Source organism: Anser anser (assembly GCF_964211835.1).
Source record: "Anser anser genome assembly, chromosome: 23".
In the NCBI taxonomy this organism is placed as follows: domain Eukaryota; kingdom Metazoa; phylum Chordata; class Aves; order Anseriformes; family Anatidae; genus Anser; species Anser anser.
In genome coordinates, this window is record NC_139744.1 from 5397898 (window position 1) to 5417913 (window position 20016).

The 20016-nt window shown below is 41.6% G+C and overlaps 1 protein-coding gene across 3 annotated transcripts in view; it reads right to left on the minus strand.

The window, feature by feature from the left end:
- NSF (N-ethylmaleimide sensitive factor, vesicle fusing ATPase) overlaps positions 1-20016 on the minus strand; it is a 78088-nt gene that overhangs the window by 3919 nt on the left and 54153 nt on the right. For all 3 annotated transcript variants that reach the window (XM_083808952.1, XM_083808953.1, XM_083808951.1), the window contains exons 13-19: positions 19631-19726; positions 19026-19182; positions 17737-17870; positions 15557-15623; positions 15286-15365; positions 6344-6478; positions 5465-5578 (exon numbers count right to left, since the gene is read on the minus strand). In XM_083808952.1, the coding sequence (XP_083665078.1) occupies positions 5465-5578; positions 6344-6478; positions 15286-15365; positions 15557-15623; positions 17737-17870; positions 19026-19182; positions 19631-19726 (783 nt within the window). The remainder of the gene's footprint in view (positions 1-5464; positions 5579-6343; positions 6479-15285; positions 15366-15556; positions 15624-17736; positions 17871-19025; positions 19183-19630; positions 19727-20016) is intronic.

Here is a 20016-nt window from a genome sequence, read left to right on the forward strand (position 1 = left end):
CTGCCTTTCCCCTGTTGTTTCTGTCTCCATGCTGGGGAAGTGGGAAAAAAGGCTGCAAAGGAGGCAGAGATCTAGGCTGCCATCAGAAGACAGTTTGTGACTGCACCAGTCCTTTGTGCGGACGCATGAGCTTGATGATCCTCTCTGCAGTGAAAGGCTCCAGGCAAATTGCCATCACTGACTGCCCCAAGATACAAAAATGAAAAACATGGGACAAACCTGAGGAATCACAGAATCCTCTTTTTATTTTTGAAGATTACAGAAATTGTACTGAAGACTTCACTCTGAAATCCCTCCTTTGTCGACGTCAGGTTACCATGGGTTAGCACTATAAACATTTGGAAGTTGTAAACTTGGGACTCAGAGTATCTTTGTGTTCACAGAATCACAGAATGCCTTGGGTTGGAAGGACCTTAAAGATCACCTAGTTCCAGCCTCCCTGAAGGTCTCACAAAGAGCAGCACAGAGGGGGGACAATCCCCCCCCTCCACCTGCTGGCCTCTTTTCTGTTGACACAGCCCAAGATGCAGTTGGCCTTCTGTTCTGCCAGAGCACAAGGCTGGCTCATGTCGAGCTTTTCGTCCAGCAGAACCCCCAAGTCCATCTCTGCAGGGCTGCTCTCAATGAGTTCCTCACCCAGTCTGTGCTCACATCTGGGATTGCCCCGACCCAGGTGCAGCACCTTGCACTTGGACTCGTTGAACCTCATGAGGCTCACAAGGGCCCACATCTCAAGCTTGCCCAGCTCCCTCTGGATGGCATCCCTTCCTTCTGCTGTATCAACTGCACGGCTCAGCCTGGCGTCAACAGCAAACTTGATGAGGATGCACTCGTTTCCACTGTTTATGTCACTGATATTAAATAGCACCAGTCTCAAGACAGACCCCTGAGGGACAACAGTATTGTATTGCAGCAGTTCGTTTGGCCTAGAAGCTCCAAGTTCCGCTTATATTTGTATATTCTATCTTCAGCAACCCCTTGCATCTTTATTACACTGCCAAAAATAAAGTGGGTTCATTCTTAAAACAGTCAGTGAATGGTACTATCAAGTTGACTTGCTGTAACCTTTTCCAACTCTACCACTTGGCAATAAACGAGCAAGTGCTCTACTAGAAAGTAAATGCGGGACTTATCCTGGGGAAAAAAAATAAATAAACAAACAAAAAGGAAAAAAATACAACATGCAAACACTGAGTGTGTACCCTGGCATCCCACAAAAGATGCAGAATAGGGGAATTTAACTCCTATATCACATGTTATATCCCTAAAGGAAAATTTCCACCAATTCCAGATGTGCATAAGCCATCTATTTAAAGCCATGACCACTGCAACTGAGGGCAATACAAATATCTTTAAAAACAACCTGGAAGAAAATAAATCCTAAAACAACAGCAGTATTACCAGTGATGCGGGCAGGAAAGAAACAGCTAAGGAGAATTTCTGCTTTGTGCTAAGAAAAGCTAAAAATCTGTAACTTTCTATCGCTTTGAAATATCTCAGCAAGGTCAATACCAACTATGAATTATTTTTAGGTCAGAAAAATAAATTCACTGAAACGAGTTGATTTAATGGAACTTACTGAGGATCACTGAGCTACTAAGTCGGGTTTTTAACATGCAATGTTCAGCATTCTAGAAGAAATGAAAGGCTGCCCTACTACCTAAAGCAGTGTTTGAAATGTCTGATACACGGGCATTAAGAATGGTACCGTTGTGCCACATAACCAGAAAGATGGTGTCTGTAGCATCCCTTCTGGCCTAACTCTTCTCTGCCATCTCTCCCAGCTGACACTTGGCCACGAAGGGAAAGCACACCCGTCACTATTTCTGTTCTCTCATTTCTATCGCAACGACTGAGGACAACTGAAGTGTGAGCCACGTAAGCCACACATCCTGAACATGGGCTACCTGCAAAATCCCCCTTCTCCGGAAGGAATCCACACAAATAATCCCAGACTATAAGACTGAGCCTGTGACTGAGGCCTGGCAAATGGCCTCAGATCTGCTCCATCCAAACGACTCTGGCCTGACCAAGTAGCTGGCCCTGCTTAAGCAGAGGGCTGCACCACGTAACAACAAAAAATACAACAACATAATCTGAGATGGGTCTACACAAATGAATCTTTTTATTACTAGAAAACATGTGCTAAGGCCATCAGCTTCAGATTTGCCAATGCCACCGTTCCATCTTCCTAGTCAAAGATGCTGCCCCCTCAACTCATTTCACTCAGACACAAGAAAGTGGCTATGGTAAAACACTTTGTCCATCATCTGTACTAACAGAGCTTCTACAGAATCTTTTGGGAAGAACAGCATCCATCTGCCTACACAGTGTCTTGTCCAAAAGACTAAAGCATGGATCTGAAAGGCAACAAAGACAAACTTGATCAAACAGCTAACTGAAAAAACACAGACATGAAAGCAAAAGGTTTATCTGTCCTGAGAGGAGCAGAAGATGGTGTCAACAGAGTGCAAAGGGGATGCAGGTTCAGGACTCTTGAGTAGAGCCTCTAGTGACCTGTGAAAGGAGAAATGCTCCTATCAAACAGGGTGAAAGGTTTTCTAGAAGAACAGAGTGGAGAGCAGCTCTGTGACACAATCCATAGAGGTGGCAAGAAAATGGCTGCTGCTTCTAGGTAAAGCAGTGTTCTCAAGACATGCCTGGGAGTCCTTAGAGGAAAAGGAAACTGGAGAGACTTCATAAATCTTCAGTCATGAGAAGAAGAGATACTCCAGCACAGTACTCCTGTAAAGCTATCACAAGATCCAAACTCTTTATAGGTCTCAGTATGTTGTTTAGTATAACATACACTGAATTTTATGATGATTTTCAAAATAAATTCCCACCTATGTTAAAATAATTTAAGCTGCTGGTCTGTAATGCAAGTTTTATTTATGCTAAACAGAAGTTACCAAATCAGAAAACATTCGAGGTTCAAAAAGGGGCTTTCTGCGGAGCTGCCTGGCTCAGTCAGGTTCCTACTCCGAGAAGGAGCAAGACCTGACAATTAAATCCAAGAGCAACAAGATGGGCAGGCAAAATAAGCAGAAGGAACCAGTCCCCTAGCTGTGGAAAAAGAAGGCTCATGTATGCAGCAGCACCCCAGGGTAAGGTTGCAGGGTTAGGCCAGAGTGAAGCTAAAGCGGCACCCGATAGCACTATGAAGAGGTCCATGTACAGCAGCCAAGGACACTTTTAAACTAAACTTTTCTGGATTCGCATGGCAGACCATGAGTGTATCCATTCATCAAACACTTCTTTTGAACAAGAACTTAACATCATTCCAGGACTCACAGCGTAAACAAGATGACCAAACTATATGACACTAAATGCAAACCGTTCAACATTAAAGTAAACAGCAAAGTAAAACATTAGCACAGTTTGAAGGAAATTAAGCTGCCAAAAAGTGTGGGTTTACAAGGTTTGTAAACAAGGTAACAAAGCAACCCAAGGCATCAAAGCAATGCAGTGGTTCATGATACTCCAAGAAAAGATATTGATACAGAGAGAAGTTGAGCAAGATTTGACTTTTAAACAAACTGGAAGTCATTTAAACAGTGTAAGAATATCTACATATAGAACACGTTAGGTTCACTAGTCTAGTTAAACAAAAACACAGATTCAGTGACCACAGAGAAGGAAGGAAGGAAAGGAGACTATTTTTGCAAAGAATTCGTTCACCGTGGGACCTAATCACTTGCATTTTGAGAAACATTGTCCAACACTTGGAATTTTTAAGGATCTCAGGTTTCTGATCTAATAATCTCTTTCTAAAAAGCTGTGTTCTAGCTCAGTGAAAAATTAAGCATCTCATTTAATAAAATTTCCTGGAAAAGCAACTCAAATTGGGTATTACCGTGGTAATACTCTTCTATTTAGTGACAGCCTGTATTGCTTTCCTGTATTAATAGCAGTTCTGAAGATGGAGACATGTAAACAGCTCAGATCTTTCACAACAGAACATCTTTGTATCTAACTTCCCTATACTATTCACCCAAATTGAATGTAGTAACATAAGTCACGTCACTACCAGCCACCCATGTATAGTAACATAGGTGGGTTACCAACCATCTATGCTGGCTGTAACAGCCCTTCCTTTTCTACTTCTTCCACATTTCAGGAGTGGCACGAACATGGGGGTTCTGCCCATCTCCTCCCAGCCTGACTGATCATGGGCTCATCTACAAAATTGTTACCTGGTTAAAAAAAATGCACAACACCAGTTTACCTGTCTGCACTGCCCAGAGCCTGAAGACTCCCTGTCTACAGCGTCCTAGGTGTGCAGCCACAGGGCGATGCTGTGAACAAGTCTGGGGTAAGCATCTCCACCCACACACCAGATACACAACTGCCCACAGTTTACATAACCTTCACCTTCACTTTTGACAAAAAACAACACTTAAGGTCAGAACAGCAAAAGAAAACGTCCTGCATCAAAAGAAGGAATCCATTGTCAAGGCTAAGTGAAATGGACTGCAAGACAGCCAGGCAGTCCCTGAGGCCTGCACCCCTTAAATACATTTAATACATGTGAGCAATGACTTACTGACTTGCCTGTAGGTATGGAATTAAAAGCCAAGGAAGAAGAGGAAAAAGTAATCTAGATAAATGACTTTATTCCCTGAGGTGACATCTAGTCAGAGCATATCCTTAGTGCTGTGCAAGTTTTAACAGAATTGTGAATAGTGAACAGAGGGATACATGACTTATATGCTGCTAAACTACATGCCTCTTAGCTTATGCTCAGCCTCTCCTAGGAAGATCTAAGGACAGTTCACTCAGCTGCACTAAATCCATTTGATGTGAAAAGAGAGCGTGTGAGGGGGGGGGAGGACTCAGAAGGGCGCTGAAATGTCAGCCACAGAGGATTAGGGCTGCATGCTACACCCTCTCATTTTTAGCATGCATATACTGTCGAGCACAAGCTTGATGGCTGGCTTGCAGGCATAGATGATGGGTGCGGGGGAGGGTTAAGAGCTACATATTTCTACCCTCTGCAATTATTTTCTTTAAAGTGCTGAAACTGGAAAATAAAGAGAAGAGCAGCTGAACAGCCTGACAGATTTATCTTCTTCAGGGAAAGAGCACATACACCTGCACAGGCACCTTTTTCTTTAAAAAAAAAAACCCGCAACACTAAGTGATTGCTATCTGCAAGCTTAGCATGCTGGGTGTAGAGAAGAAATTTCATGAAAGGTAAGTTAATCCAATCCCTCTAGTTGCCAGATGCTCTCCTCTGAAATGCAGCTCTAAACAGCCTATAGGCACTGTGGTTTTTAAAGATCTCTCCATGGACCAAGACCTGGAGATTTCTTTGTTCTGAAAATTTCTTCTCACCGAAGCTCTTTTCTCAACCTATCCAAAGGTTCCCACCACACAGCTGAAGTAGGAGTCTGCAGACAAGCGGGAACCCCTGAGACTGCTATATTTACCCCACTCCTTCCTGAACCTGAAAAAATCTTACTTGTAATGACATTTCTATCAGCATCAGCAGCTTCTTGATACCAATCCAAACAGACTTTCCTTTGACGTTCTGTGCAATGGTGCTGCGTTCCTTGTCTTTGAAGTTACCCAGGAGCTGGAAAAATAAATAGATCAGGATACCGTCATTAGGAATAATGCTACCTAACTCAGGACAAAGCAAACAAGAAGCTAGGGTGCATTTTCTAGCTTAGAAGGACAATTTTCTGCCTTGTCTGAAGACAAGACAAAACACTTAAATTCTTTTATTCCACAATTGTTCTTTTCATAGCATCTCTTATCAGCCAGTTACTTATTTGCTTTTATGACTCATTCCAGGATTTCTCCAGATTAGAGTCTAGAAGGAACACAGTGGCTCAAGTCACAGTAAGTTTTCAAACCTGTTGCAAGAGTGGCTTTATCTTTCAGGCTTTGGTGATATTATCATGGTGGTAACATGTTGCACAAAAGATTTGCCTGTTAAATTTATTTTAATAGCCTTCAATTTTCACTACAATTTCCACTATGGCATAGAATAAGCCATTTAGAGTGCAGATTTACAAAGAATCTGTATCTTCAGCACCAATCACCTTCATTTGACTTTCCAGTTCATGAAAGCTTAGCTTTCCCAAAAGTATCCCAATCATATTCGCTAACCACTTCCATGTCCTTCAAATCTTTCAATCCACTCCACAAACTTTTTTTCTAGATCTACTGTTCTCTCATTTTGCCTTCATTTATCATATGAAAAAGTAATTCAGGGAAACTTGATACTTGTTATGACACAGTTAAGTGGGACAGCGTTCCAAAATGCAGATCTACCGGAAAATCATTCATTTCCAGCAAGTTTTGAGATTGTTTGTCATCCATTAACTTTTCTCACCTCCAAAGCCTCCATCAGCTGTTCCCCTGTTGCAATGTTGGGCACATGGATTGTGGTGCTGAAAGCATTCAACATTTCCATTTCCTGCAGGACATCTTTGCGACTGGTGGTTCCAATGATGAGAAGCTTGCGACCCTGTCCACACAACAGAATAAGTCTCACAAAAGGAGAAACAAAAGAAGAGAGGAACCAACCTTGGGAAGCTTCAGCTAACAACAAATGAAAAATAGAAAATGGCCATTTAAAAACACCACTTAAAATAAAATTAATAGCATTACACCTCTCAGTAAGTGAAAGTTGTCAACATCCATCATACAAGACTATGATCAAATTCCAGAAGTCTGGGGTAATTGCACCATTGGAGTCCAAAAATTAAGGTACACGGAACTCACCAATACTCACAGCTTTCCTATCTTACCTTTTCTGCCGAATTTGTCATTATAAATAGCTGAATCCTCATTAAATTTAAAAGCATGATTAAAGCTCCATTCCCAAAAGCTCAATTACAGATGACTTCTCAGAGGATCATCCTCTCTTTTTTCTCCCTTTCATTTTTATTTTTAAAGAAATCTTGTGGGTTTAGTGACATTCTCTGCCACTGTACTGACAGTTCCAACGGTTTTACAACTCACACTTTAATAGCAAAGCTTGCCATAAGTTCAGAAGACTTCTCATTGCCAGTGTGGTTGCATAAAAGGACAGTACTATGTCTGGCTGCCTCCGAGTTCAAACCAAGAGAGCACACACCAATTCCAAGCTGGCCTGTGCAATAACAGGGTTTATAAATAACAGAATCAGGGAGCAAAGAACAGAAAACATCAACTGCCAATAGAAATCAACTTCTGCTGGTCCATCCTGCGTATGCCACGTGAACGTTACCACACAGTGCTCAGACACTGACTGGTGATGGCTGATGGAAGGCTCTCGTGAGTGTATCAGCTGTGATCAGTCCAACTCAGCACACAAAAAGCCCACAGGCTAAGAAGATGCCTGGCTGGCCCAGTATCCTTCTCATTTGCTGTACAGAAGTTCAGCTGGTGCTCAGACCCAAAGAGCAAAGTCCTAGATTTGACTTTGGGACACAAAACATCTGTTCAGTGGTTGTTAAAGAAAAAAAAAAGACAAAAAACCACTAACAAAAACTATCCCTACAGAGCAGTCAAAGTGCTTTGCATTCCTTTGACAAAGGATGAAAACCTATTTAAACTTAATACATCTTTGATGAAGACCAGGCATCTTCACAGCCAGACAAATGCTTTTTCCCTGACCGCCACTGTATGTCACTGACCTTTTGTGTTTGGGCAGATTACGCTCCTGCTTTGGGTGATGGACAATAAGCCAGCCCCAGAACCAGTAACTAACTCAAGCGCTCACTTCAAGTTTGTTTTTAGCTCAAGACAGCACAAGGAAGAAATGTCCGGCAGGTTGAAACCAGAGCATGCCCCAGGTCACAAGCTTTGCACAAAGGCACAGTCAGGGAAACACTGCGCTAACACTTCTGTGCAGGAATCACTGCCTACACCTCAGGAGGTACCGCACTAAGGATTCGGTCACCTCTTCAGATGGGAACAACCTGAAAAGCCTAATGGCGGAAAAGCAGCCAATTTGTGAGCTGACGAGAGAAGTATCAGGTTTAAAACTGGGGAGCAGAGCAAGCAGAATAAGGTCTGAGTGTTCAAAAATACCTGTAGGGTGCCCTGAGCATATGACATCCACAGAAAGCGTGGCAAAGTACAACAGTTCAGCAGGCTGCTGCTTCTCCTCTGTTCTGCAGGTCTAAAGCTTTAAAACTGCATGTTCTGTTTCCTTTTTTATGGACATTCTATAGCCAGGGAAACATTTTTAAAGAAAAATATTTTATCACTTTTACAAACTGGAGCCAGGTCTGAGCAGTTCAGTAAGATCATGCGTGAAAGGAGGCAAAACTGTGCCCTCAGTGGAGAGTACGCAAATGGGATTTGAACCTACGCTGCTACAAGGAGCATAAACTCAGGAATTACAAGACCCCCACCAGGTTCTTATTTTCAGCTGAAGAAGTCAGACTGAGAAGAATAAATGATGCTCAGCAACAGACAAGCTTTTCACCTACACACACTGAAAATTTCGGTGGTCTTCATCTTTGGAAGGGGTTGGTAAAACAGACTTTAAATGCAGGCTTGGAAGCTGTGTAAAATGAGTTCTCCAAGGACACTAAAATCCTCGTCTGATCGTGCACCATAGAAGTGTGATAACAAACACTACGGAGTGCCTCTGACATTTGCTCTGAAGTTACCACCCAAGGAAAAGGTTAAAAGGTGCCTTCCACTTGCTGAGATATACTTGGGATAACAGCACATGTGACAGCAGAACTGATGCATGTTTAAAATCTTCCATGGGAGGAATGCAGAAAGAGAGCTTATCAGCAGATCTGATGGAGACATTTTCATCTCAATTCTGATTTACTTTGCCTTCACGGCTCTTCTATAGCACACTGCCCTCCGTGTTTTTATTCAATTCATAAGTAATACTGACCTATCTGATGTACGTGTCAGTAAAAATTATAAGCCCCATTAGGAGAAATCATAGAATCCTAGAGTGGGTTGGGTTGGAAAGGACCCTAAAGCCCATCTAATTCCAAACCCTGCCATGGGCAGGGACTCCCACCCCCAGCCCAGGCTGTCCCCAGCCCCATCCAGCCTGGCCTTGGGCACCTCCAGGGATGGGGCACCCACAGCTCCTCTGGGCAGCCTGGGCCTCACCACCCTCACAGTAAACAATTTCTGCCTAAATCTTGCTATCTTATTAAAAAATAAATAAAATGCAACAAGACACATGTATGCTGTTAGGCACCTTCAAACAGATTTCTCATTATACAGATAAGGTACCAAGATACAAAGGAAGTCAAAGATGGACTCTAGAACAGAACCAGGACCTCCAGAAGATGCACCAGCCCCCTCTTGCAAAGCTATACCACCAAGACTGATCTGCTTTACAAACTACAGCAGTTGTTTTAAAAAAAAAAAAAAAGGTTTTTTACTGCATGTGAAACCTACACAACTCTTACAATCCAGAACAGCTTGGAGAAGGGACGTGTTAATAAGTTTCACATGGACTATGAGCACTGTATTTACAAAAAAAAAGAAAAACAAACACCACAACAAATGCTCAGCTGCTCCCAGCAAGGCAGTTTCTGTTCCCAAAGTACAGCTAATAGCACATGCACTGTTCATGGCACAGCAGATAAGACATTGGTCAAGGGAGTAACAAGCTTGCACATTAACTACGTGAAGGATGCTACCTGAGCAGCTTCTACATCGATGAAATACATACTTGATAACACCAAAAATGGAGTCTCAGTAGAAGTTTCACTAGAGACTAAAATGTCTCACCAGAAGACGACGTAAACATTTAGAAAACAGAAGACATTTCAGTACTAAATGTAATCAGTGAGGCAAATTCTACCTACTCTAACTTCAGGTTTTTACATATGATTTCGTTCTCTATACTTCTTTTTCGTTAACGAAGCCCAGATGACACTTACCTCCTCCCAGAGCAGCTCTGGGCTCACACAGCAATCTGTTTTCTAAACAACTAGTTCAGCTGTAGAAAACCAAACTTGCTATGGCCACATTTATTCAGATGAATCCCAAACTTGCTGTAAATCAGGCCAGCAGACAATTACTGGACACACAAAAATGACTCTGAGCGACTTATTACAGTTTAGGAAAGCCACTGGAATCAGTCATTGTGGCAAGTTCTGTGGAAGCGTCAGCTCAATGCTAAGCTTTACTCAAAGTGCAAACACTTAAAAACTGTTAGAATGGGAAAAGAGAAAAACAGAAGTCATTATTCTACTGTGTGAATCCACAGTGCTCTTACTGCAGAGACAGTATGCAATCCTTGTCGCTTCAAATGCAGCACTGCGCTGGAGAAATCAGAGGAAAGCAATAAGGATATGCAGAAATATGGAATAACTTCCATAAATAGACTCTTGGTAAATTGACAGGGGGAAAAGGGTAAACAGAGAGGTCCGTAAAATCAGCGGTGCTGCAGTAGAGGAGATGAGGGGGTAAAACTGCTGCTTCTCATCATAAAAACTACACAGCACTACGCGAAATCAGCATGCATCTGTTTTAAAGCGAACAAAAGGATGCTCACTTTCACCATACAGGTCCGCTCAACGCAAACAATACCAACACCAAGAATGTAAAAGCGTAACAAGGTTCAAAAGTAATAGGACAAGTTAAGAGAGGGCTGATCCCTCAGCAGGTTTCACATGACTGTTAGTATCCACGCTCAAGACCCACAGGTAACTGAACGGTAGAAAAGTCATTAGAACAGAGGGCTAAACTGCAAAACCATACTTCAAATCTTTAACTGCTCCACATAAAGCATTCGTTTTCCCTGCTTTCTTCAAAAGACACGCACTTCAACTTGCTACCTCTGAACTTCAACCACTGGAAAACCAGTTACTGTAAAACAAGCGTAATCTCTGCTGTACCAATTACTAAAAGAAAATTAAGTGTCAGAAGTCCCTTGTACTTTCCAAAGTTTCAGGCAACTTGCTCAGCAAACAACTGGAAAACCTACAAGTCAGAAATGTTTTGCCCCAGGCATTACCACGAAAGCATGCAAAGCCATAAGGCCAAATTGTCAAAAGCTGACCTCAGCCAATTACTCTGCAGTGACAACACACCACCACATATCAGTGGATTTATTCTTGCTATTAAGATGCACTGCTAAATTGCCCCTGTTTTCAGAAATCTTAACTTTTTTGATCCTTAATTTCTACAGCAGCCATCGCAAAGGCCATGTGCCACATTTGGCCTGTAAAAGATCAGGATTCAAGGTGAACCTCCAAAAATTAGACGTAACTACCAAGTAAGAAGGAACTTGGTTTTTCAACAGCTTAAGATCATTTGATTTCAGACTCATTATCAGGGCAGTTTTAGGACTAATTTCTCCATTAATGGAGATTAGATACAAGCACGCCACCTAAGTCTGGATTCCTGCTACCTGTTTTTAGGCAATAGAGGTGCCTCAGTTGGAAGCCCAGGCTCCCTCCATACTGCTAAGGAGATCCCCAGCACGTAGATGTGCAACTTGCCCCCGCTGCATTCCAGAAGTGGGGTAACCCCAGATTTCACCTCTCTCTGCTACACGGATTTTATCTGACTAAAGGAGATAACCAGACAACTATGTCGTTCAAAGTTCAAAAAAGGGAGTAGTTTTCAATGACTACATTTTCAAGCATTATGAGATTGATTCTTCTAACTTAGTACTCACCTCCTAACAGGCACCAGATTATTGTATTGACTACCTAAGACAAACTAGATCATAAACGAATTTCATAGACTGCTACAAGCAAATGAAGTCTCAGCATGTCAGCGGAGTCTCAGATTACATCATTTCAGCACATCTCACCAGCCCCAGGCAAAGGGAGCTTAAAATACTCTACAGCCAAATGCTGGTGGATACTGAAGTGCCTCTGTTGGATACTCATTGGCTGCTCACTCAACTTTAGCCCCTTCTATATTTTTAAGCACATGTTTTGAGATTCTTCACACGTAATGGCAGAAAACGCAGTTCCCCAGGTTTACAGGTGTAAGCGTAACATCTCTATTGATTGGAGTTGCTTCCAATTCACACCAAGTGATGTGGAATCGGGAATGTATGTGGGATTATATCAAACAAGGAGATTATTTTCCCCTTTTCCCCCCGTCAACTTTCATAAATCTGCAAAAGCCTCCTGTGTCCTGGAGAGGAAAGGGGCTGGGGGCCTCTGGGAGCAGTGGAAGGGCATCCACAAGAGTGTTCGAGAGCATCTCGCTAAGCCAGACATTTCATAACACTGCACAAATTGTACGTCCAGCTTAGCGTGGGGATGCTGCAATGGTCTTTCACCCTTTGAGCCAATTGTTAGCTTTTCACAGGAACCAGCAGGGAAGCACATGTGAAACCTCTGTGGGGCTGGTGAGCGTCTCCATGCCTTGTGTGACTCTGCATGTAGATGAAGCAGCTTCGGCTTTCGGAGCTGCTGCTGCTTAGTTCTCAGAGAAGTCCTTTTCTCCCGCTTGGCTCCCCGCTGCGACAGTCCTTTTCAGTTTTTCTATCCCCCCCAGTCTCTTCTCCTGCACAACACAGTGAAACTTGATTGAAATAAAGACCCAAGAGAACATGGTTTATTTTCTGCTCTTCAGTCCATTTTAGAAAAGCTTTTTAATTGGTTTAAAAAAAGATGCTAAACAAAATGCAATGTTTTTCAGTCTTCTTGAACGAGTAATAGATACCACTATTTAAGCATTGCTCAGAGGAACTAGCAGTCATGAGCAGTGACTGGGAATTTAAAGCAAAATGACAAACGTTTCTAATTTATTTTTTTTAAAGTCTAACGTGTTTACTCCCAAAACTTCTGCAAAGTACAAACAAGCTAGAAAAACAGAAGGTTTGAGTATGTGCCCTTCACACACCACGTTAAAATAATATAGTTGCAATAAGAAGAGGGGAATCTGGGAAGCAGCTTTCATAAACCAATTTAACAGAGACATATACCTCAATGCATAATTAATAAGATATCATCCCAGAAATGCTCTTCTTACACACATAGCCTACAGTAATTGTAGGAAGCTGCTTGCACATTAAGTATACTCTGCAAGTGATGTGACAACACTGTGTGAATACATAATCTGGGCCACAAAGATGGGAGCAGCAAAGCTGCACTGCCGGAACGCTCTCTGCTTCCCACTCATTCCTTGCTTGCACTTTCAACCGCTTTGTCGTTCCCATTCTTAAGCTTTTCAAATCACCTGCGTTCGTATTTTGGGCCCCTCCGACTACTGACAGAAAAGGAGGCCAGGTTGGCAACGTGCTGGGAAGGCAGTACAATTTCCCCCAGCACTGGGACACGTATGGTGTATGGTATGAGCCAGGACACTGTTTTTACAAGGAATGAGGAATGAACCTAAACCATGACCCCAGTCCCACAGAGATTTGCGTCGGTTTGACCTCGTGGAGCAGGTTAGTACCACTGATGCTACTCATGTACATTTAAAGCATGTATCTGCATCTCAAATTACAACCAAAACCCTTGAAACCAGCCATTACTTCCAAATAAATTGCTCCCCAAGGGAACTAGTGATCTCAGAGGGAACTTAGAAGGACAATGATTAACCAGCAGTATTATCTCCCTTGTGGGTTTCTCATTTGAGCCTAAAAGCCTTAAGAGTCTCCTTGCCCACATTCAATCTTTTTCACAATAAAGGTTCACAGCAGAAAACTGTTGGCCTTTTCCTGCATGAATCCACGTCTTATACACAGTCGTGTTTTGTTTTGTTTTTTTAAAATGAAAAAAATAATCCCCAGATGACATGATTATCACAGAGAGCTCACAAGAAACAAACATGCTAGAAAGAGCCTTATGATCAGAACGGCAAAACTAGGTCAGCACAAAAGGCCCTTCTAACCTCATGTCTGAATTTCTACAGTAGCCAATAGTGGACACTTAAAAGAAAAGAAAAAAAAAGCATCAATCAAACACTGACATTTCCTCAGAAAACTCTCTACCCTCCAACAATTTATGGCTTAAGTCACCATAATATTGGCTGTCAACCCAAAGTCTTCCAGCCTCGAGGGCATTTCAAACATTGCAAAGTACAAATCTCTAGCAACATGCATAAACTTGGCAAATATCTGAGAGCTTCAAGCCCGGCATCCTGCTTTCAGGGAGACTTGGGTGCCAACAAAAGTGCAACTAAGCAGCAAAATACATTCAGAGGACAGTGATAAAATGGAAAGCCTAATGGTATAAGTTCCTTGGACTACTGAGCCAAATCACGTTCTATTTATTCCTGCTGATCTATGGGAACAATCATTTCCTAGTCCTATGGCAATACCTAGCAATAGGTCAATGATTACATGAGATTACAGCAATCAAAAACGGGGTTGTGCAGCTGCATACAGCCAGCCTTTCTGTTCCAACTTACATGATAACAGAATCCAAGTTTGATATCAGAGGCTTCACATGGCACAGACAGCTCACTGGGAGAAATCTTTGTTCTCCCAGGTTGACAGCCACAAGGGGAACTTCAGGGCCTGTGGCATTACAATTTAGTTCAAAGTTCTAGATTTGAAAGGTCTTTTCACCAAACTATCTAATGAAAACAATACTCATGCATACGTAACTGTTTCCAGGATATTAAAAATGACAAAAAAAAAAACAGTTCAGCCAGGCTGTGTTTCTCTACTTTTACCTGACACCAACTTTCAAGGTTTTCCTGTTAGCATGTTACTTATTCATGCAGATACTTTCACAACACAGCGCAGAATTCTAGTGAATGACAGGAAAAATGGCAAACAAAAAAGAAGCGTCCCTCCATGCTTGTCTCCTTCAGTGCAAGCTTCAGAAACATTATTGCTTCTGATGTTCTTAAATCTCATCAAGTCAGAAAGTACAAATTGACACGGCCAGAAAGAGATGTAAAATCTTGAGCTTTACTCACCTTTTTTAATTAACACCTGATAATTTCAAGTTAAGAACAAATTAAAACCCTAGCATCCACAATCATGCATTACTCAGAAATCAATTCTAAATAAGAAGGGAGCACATGCTTGAGCCAGGGATCAATTTGGAGTGAACTGCTCCTCAGTTAAATCAGAAAGCAGACTGCTTGCGTGTTTGAAGTTTACATGGTAAAGGTTTAACCTGTTTCCTTTGTTAGTATTTCTAGGGCTGACTCCATAAGATTCATCCTTAAATAATTAGATAATTAACGATGAATCCTTTGTGGTTATCCTAGAAATGTCTAACTGAATGAACAGCAGCAGGCTAGGATTAACTTGACTGAATCAAGAGACAATAGCACTAATACCACTGGCAGCACAGCAGTTATCAGCAAGACACAAAGCCCTCCACTGTCAAAATTATTACAGGAATAAGTCATCTCCCTCCTCGATTACTTTCTTACCTGAGGGGGGGCCTTCTTTAGCAGTACGAGAAGGGCTTGCAATACCAGATTAGAGAACCGTGGTCCAATTGGAACATAATCTGAAATGAAAAATGCATTTTAATGCCCATTAAGCAGTTGCACATATAAACCACTTCACTGTAACAAAAAGCAGTTCAAAGCTCCTAAAGTAAATGGTTCCAAACCACTTCTGGTTTGCGGTATTTCAATACTGCAAATATTTCGATATTTCTGCACAACAGACAACACACCCCCCACTGTCCTAACTCACCTAGGAGTCTCTCAATGTCGTCCACAACAACACAGCTGAGCTGGGACTTGTACGCATCATCAAAGATCTAATAAAAACAGCAAAATGACTCACTGTTAAATCTCAGCAGCAAAACTACAACAGTCACGACTGGAACTGTTGATTTGTTTTTAACGAAGCACAGCAGCATTTAGAAGAATAAACAGAGAATAAAGAACATAAGTACCACAAGACTAGACTCTACCTGCATTTAATAAAGCACTGACATCTCAACAAATTCAGAGATGAGCTTTGTTTATTTACCCAATACATGTTGCAAAAAAGCCAGCTGCTGGCTGCATTTAGTTGTAAAGAACAGACAAAACAGAGCACCATTCCTTGGGTTTTTGGAGCTGGGGCAATACTGAGAATATAACAATATACACACACAGGCAAAAAAAAAGAAACACCACCACAATCATAATGCAATTATGAAGTATTTATATGCAGGCTGGATATTGGTTATAACAAGACCTACTGATTAAGCCTCCATATCACCCTTTATAGAGCAGCAACTGCAAAGCTTGGATTTTAACTACGAGTAGCACTAAGGACTTCAGTGGTATTGCAGGCCTACCTCCAGCATACCCTGGATTCAAGTGAAATCCAAAATGATCCTTTCAGAATCTAAATTACAAACTGGGCTTCCAGCCTTGAGCCCACTGCTTCTCTTACAAACAAGGCAATCTTGCAATGAACTATTTCTCTGTTCTTAGAGTAAAATATCTCATTTACATGCCTAATCCAGTATAATTCAGCCAGAAGAAGAGTAAATTGCCTCTGTAAATGATATCTCTTCTCTTCCATCTGATTACTTAAAACAATCTAAATTGCTCAACTTGTCTGCGTTTCCCCTGCTCCCCAAGTTGTTAAAACTCTCATTTAACCAAACTTCGTCACCTCAAAACTGTTCCTAGTTTAATTCGGGCAGGATCTGCTCCTTCCAAGTGCAACCCTGAGCCTTTCCTATCCTCATCTTTGGAGACAGAGCTCCAGGCTTGCTCATCACTGCTCAGGTGTTTTGTTCCATTTTTAGTTATGATTATATATCAGACCCAACTGGGCCAGAACCTTGATATTTTCCCTTCCAGAACCACATAATCCATGCACAGACCACCCTGAGACTTTATTCAGAGCGTTCACATGAAATCTCCTCAGCTGGGACAAAGCAAACAAACATTTTTTGAAGACAGATGAGCAAAAGGCCTGTGAGCTATAAATTTATACACACTACCTTCAGCAAGATCCTTGCCTTCTTTCAGGTCTACCCTGTCAGGCACCCTGAAAACACCCAGAACAAATGTGGTTCTTTCTATCTAAAGAGCTCCCTTTGATCTTTCAGTGCCTGGAACACAATTATCAAAGCAGCTAATTAACTCCAAGGCAACATGCACAGGTAGCATCTTCAAGACAAACAGGTGCCACCTCTTTGCTTTCTGTTCAGCAGCAGGAGTTTAACCAGAACCCTCTGCATTCATTTATTAGCAGATTATTAATTAGGAAAATAATTTCCAAACACACACAATGAACATTTCTTTGTGACAAGATATGGAATTACAACTGACCACAGGCAATACCAAAAAAGAAGCTTTCCTGCAGCTAGAATAATCTATAATACTAGCGATTCTGCCACAGAGCTTCAACTGAAGAGACTTTTATTGAATTAAATATAAAGAGAAGACCAGTGCAGAATCTAAAGCATTAGGACATTACACACAACAACTGACTTTACTCTTCCAGGATTCTTGCTGGGTATTTGGGTGGCCTAGTGCATTATTACAGAAGGCTTTCAGAAGATGGGGGATAGCACTGCTTTAACACGATACTGTTTTACACAAACCAATATAGCCATTTACATTTTTTCACAAGATCTGTTTGGTGATACACAGAGCTTACTGAACTACTGTAATTTTGTTTAACGATCACTGGTCAGTGTTTACTGGGTTTCCCAAAAAGGTTCCTAAAGAAACTAAGTGTCATGGGATGAGTCACTGAGTGCCAGTGCCCCAAAAACATTCATTTAGTTTTATAAACAAATGCGTATAGGAATTTAGGACCTACAGAGAAAAGAAAGCACAATCTCAAGGGATATTCACTTCTCAATCTACTACAGCACACAGAATTGAATTGTCATCAAACAAAAGAGGAGGGTGCAGAAGTACCTTCTTCATAGCCTGGCACTTGGCTGTTTCAGAAAATCCAATCATCTTATCAGGAGAACAGATCTTGATAAAGGGGAAGTTGGATTCCTCAGCTATTTTTGCTGCTAAAGCAGTCTTCCCACTGTGGGGGGGACCTGATCCGAAGGAGAAACACAATTAAAAAAATCAAGGGAGAAAACAGTTCTGGTAAGGCTCAGCATGGATGATATTTTAAATATGGTTATGATTTCTTTCACAGGTATTTGCAGTGTGAAGTGCCCTTTTCTTCTACTTGCAGAGGGAACGCTATCTCTTTCTGCAACCCAGTCCTCCAGATGAAGGAAATTAATGCAACTATTTGAGCACATGCAGTCTGATTCGCCATGAAACAAACACAAAAGAGGATGAGGCATGTTTTATAGAAGAGGGCACAGCAGCAAAATTAGTATGTGTTTGTATTTTGCAGAATCTTTTCGAATCACGTTCATGCCCCTTAAAGATATGTTTTCTGCAGGTACCATGGTAAACAAGTGAACAGCATGAATGCCAAGTAAATATTGACAATTTATAATTTGCCTGAATTCACACCAGGATAATTCAAAGACCAAAATACATCTGAATCTGTACACCCAGTACAGATCAATCTGGAATATAATGAGGCATTGCATACAAGCAATATGTTGAAATATGCTGACCACAAACACAGAATTATTCAGGGGGAGCTATTCAGGGTTTAATTTCAAAGCAACAAACCACTAAACAATAGGAGCAATCCACACTTCCAGACTTCAGGAAAAGAGGGAAGTGGTAAACAACTTACGCTCTAATATCTGCAACAGAGACACTGAACTAGCTTCCTAGACTCTTCACAGTCAACAACAGTCTTGATGGAGGGCAATCCTCCTCTAACAGTACACACCTAAATGTGGCCAGATGAACCGTTGTTTGAACTCAGTTAATAACACTGTTGAGATCTCCAACAACTTGAAATAGAATCGTGACAACTAACTCAGCTAAAGATGTTTGAACTGTAAAACATCCACATTTAGATTAACCGCATACGTTCACTTTTCTATTGTTCCAAGACCAGGATTTAGATCATCCCCTCAAATTTCATGCTGAGAAGCCAGTATTAATATCTAAACCAACTTCATCCAATCTAGAGAGGGAAACTAATTCTATTTTTCCTCCCATATGTTACTTCTACATGCAGTTGCAGGATATAACAGGCCACCATGCGGGCAACACATAAGAATCGTTTACAGAAGTTTCTTTTCTTTTTTTTAAATACATATTTTTCTTAAGTTTACCTTCTAGAAGAACGCTAACAAGTGGAGTACGGTCACTGTTCTTGGTCTGTTGAACAAGCAGCTCCCCGTCATCCAATACCCTTGTTACTGGATCACCCCATTTAATAATACCATTCATGATATAACTTGCATAGTCTTCCTGGTTGGTTCCAAACGCCTGTATTAAGAGAGGGAGCATTTATTTTACACGTATCCTCAGCACAAATTCTAATCCGTGCAAGTTGCCAATGGGTTTTGAATCTATGTCATTTAAAGACAATTCTCAAAAATGGGGCTTAAGTCTCCTGTTACAGGCTGCATGAAAGCTGTCATCAATTGACTGAACTAGCATAAAAGGGAGAGTGTACATACAACAAGGAGAAGAAACTGCATTGCTTTACTTGTTCTATTGCTTTTTATGATTCTTCCACGGAAGAAAAGGTATTAAATACAGCCTTACTGTTGCAGGCAGAGAGCAGCTCTCTGCTTTCCTTCCTACAACACAGGATACAATACCTCAGACCACGGTGCATTATGGTACATCTGATCCCAGAAGGAAGTTGCTCTCTTGCATCATTAACTGTACTGCATGACTCTATCACCTAAGTCGCATGCTGCCTACTCACTGGTTTGATATCATTCTCCAAAGACGCAAAGAAGTCTCCTCTTGTCACACGCAAGCTTTCTGCCTTCTCCATATCCACTTCCACTTTGTTGCTGGCCTGAAGAGGGCAACAAAACACAGTGAAGTACAGCACTACTGCACCTGACCCCTTAGCAGCTTCCATCCAAGGATTCAACCCCATAAATGGTCTGCAACAATGAAAATGCTTTTTCAAAATGACAGTTGTTGAACATCTGCTGAGTACCACTGGAGCGATCATCATCTTCAGATCCACAGCCATCTGCCAGCCCCCAAAAGTCATTGAGTAACAATGGTTCCATCCCACTGGGTGAAAAATGAAGAGTATGGCCATGATCCCACTGCTCAGAGAAGCGACCCCAGATATGA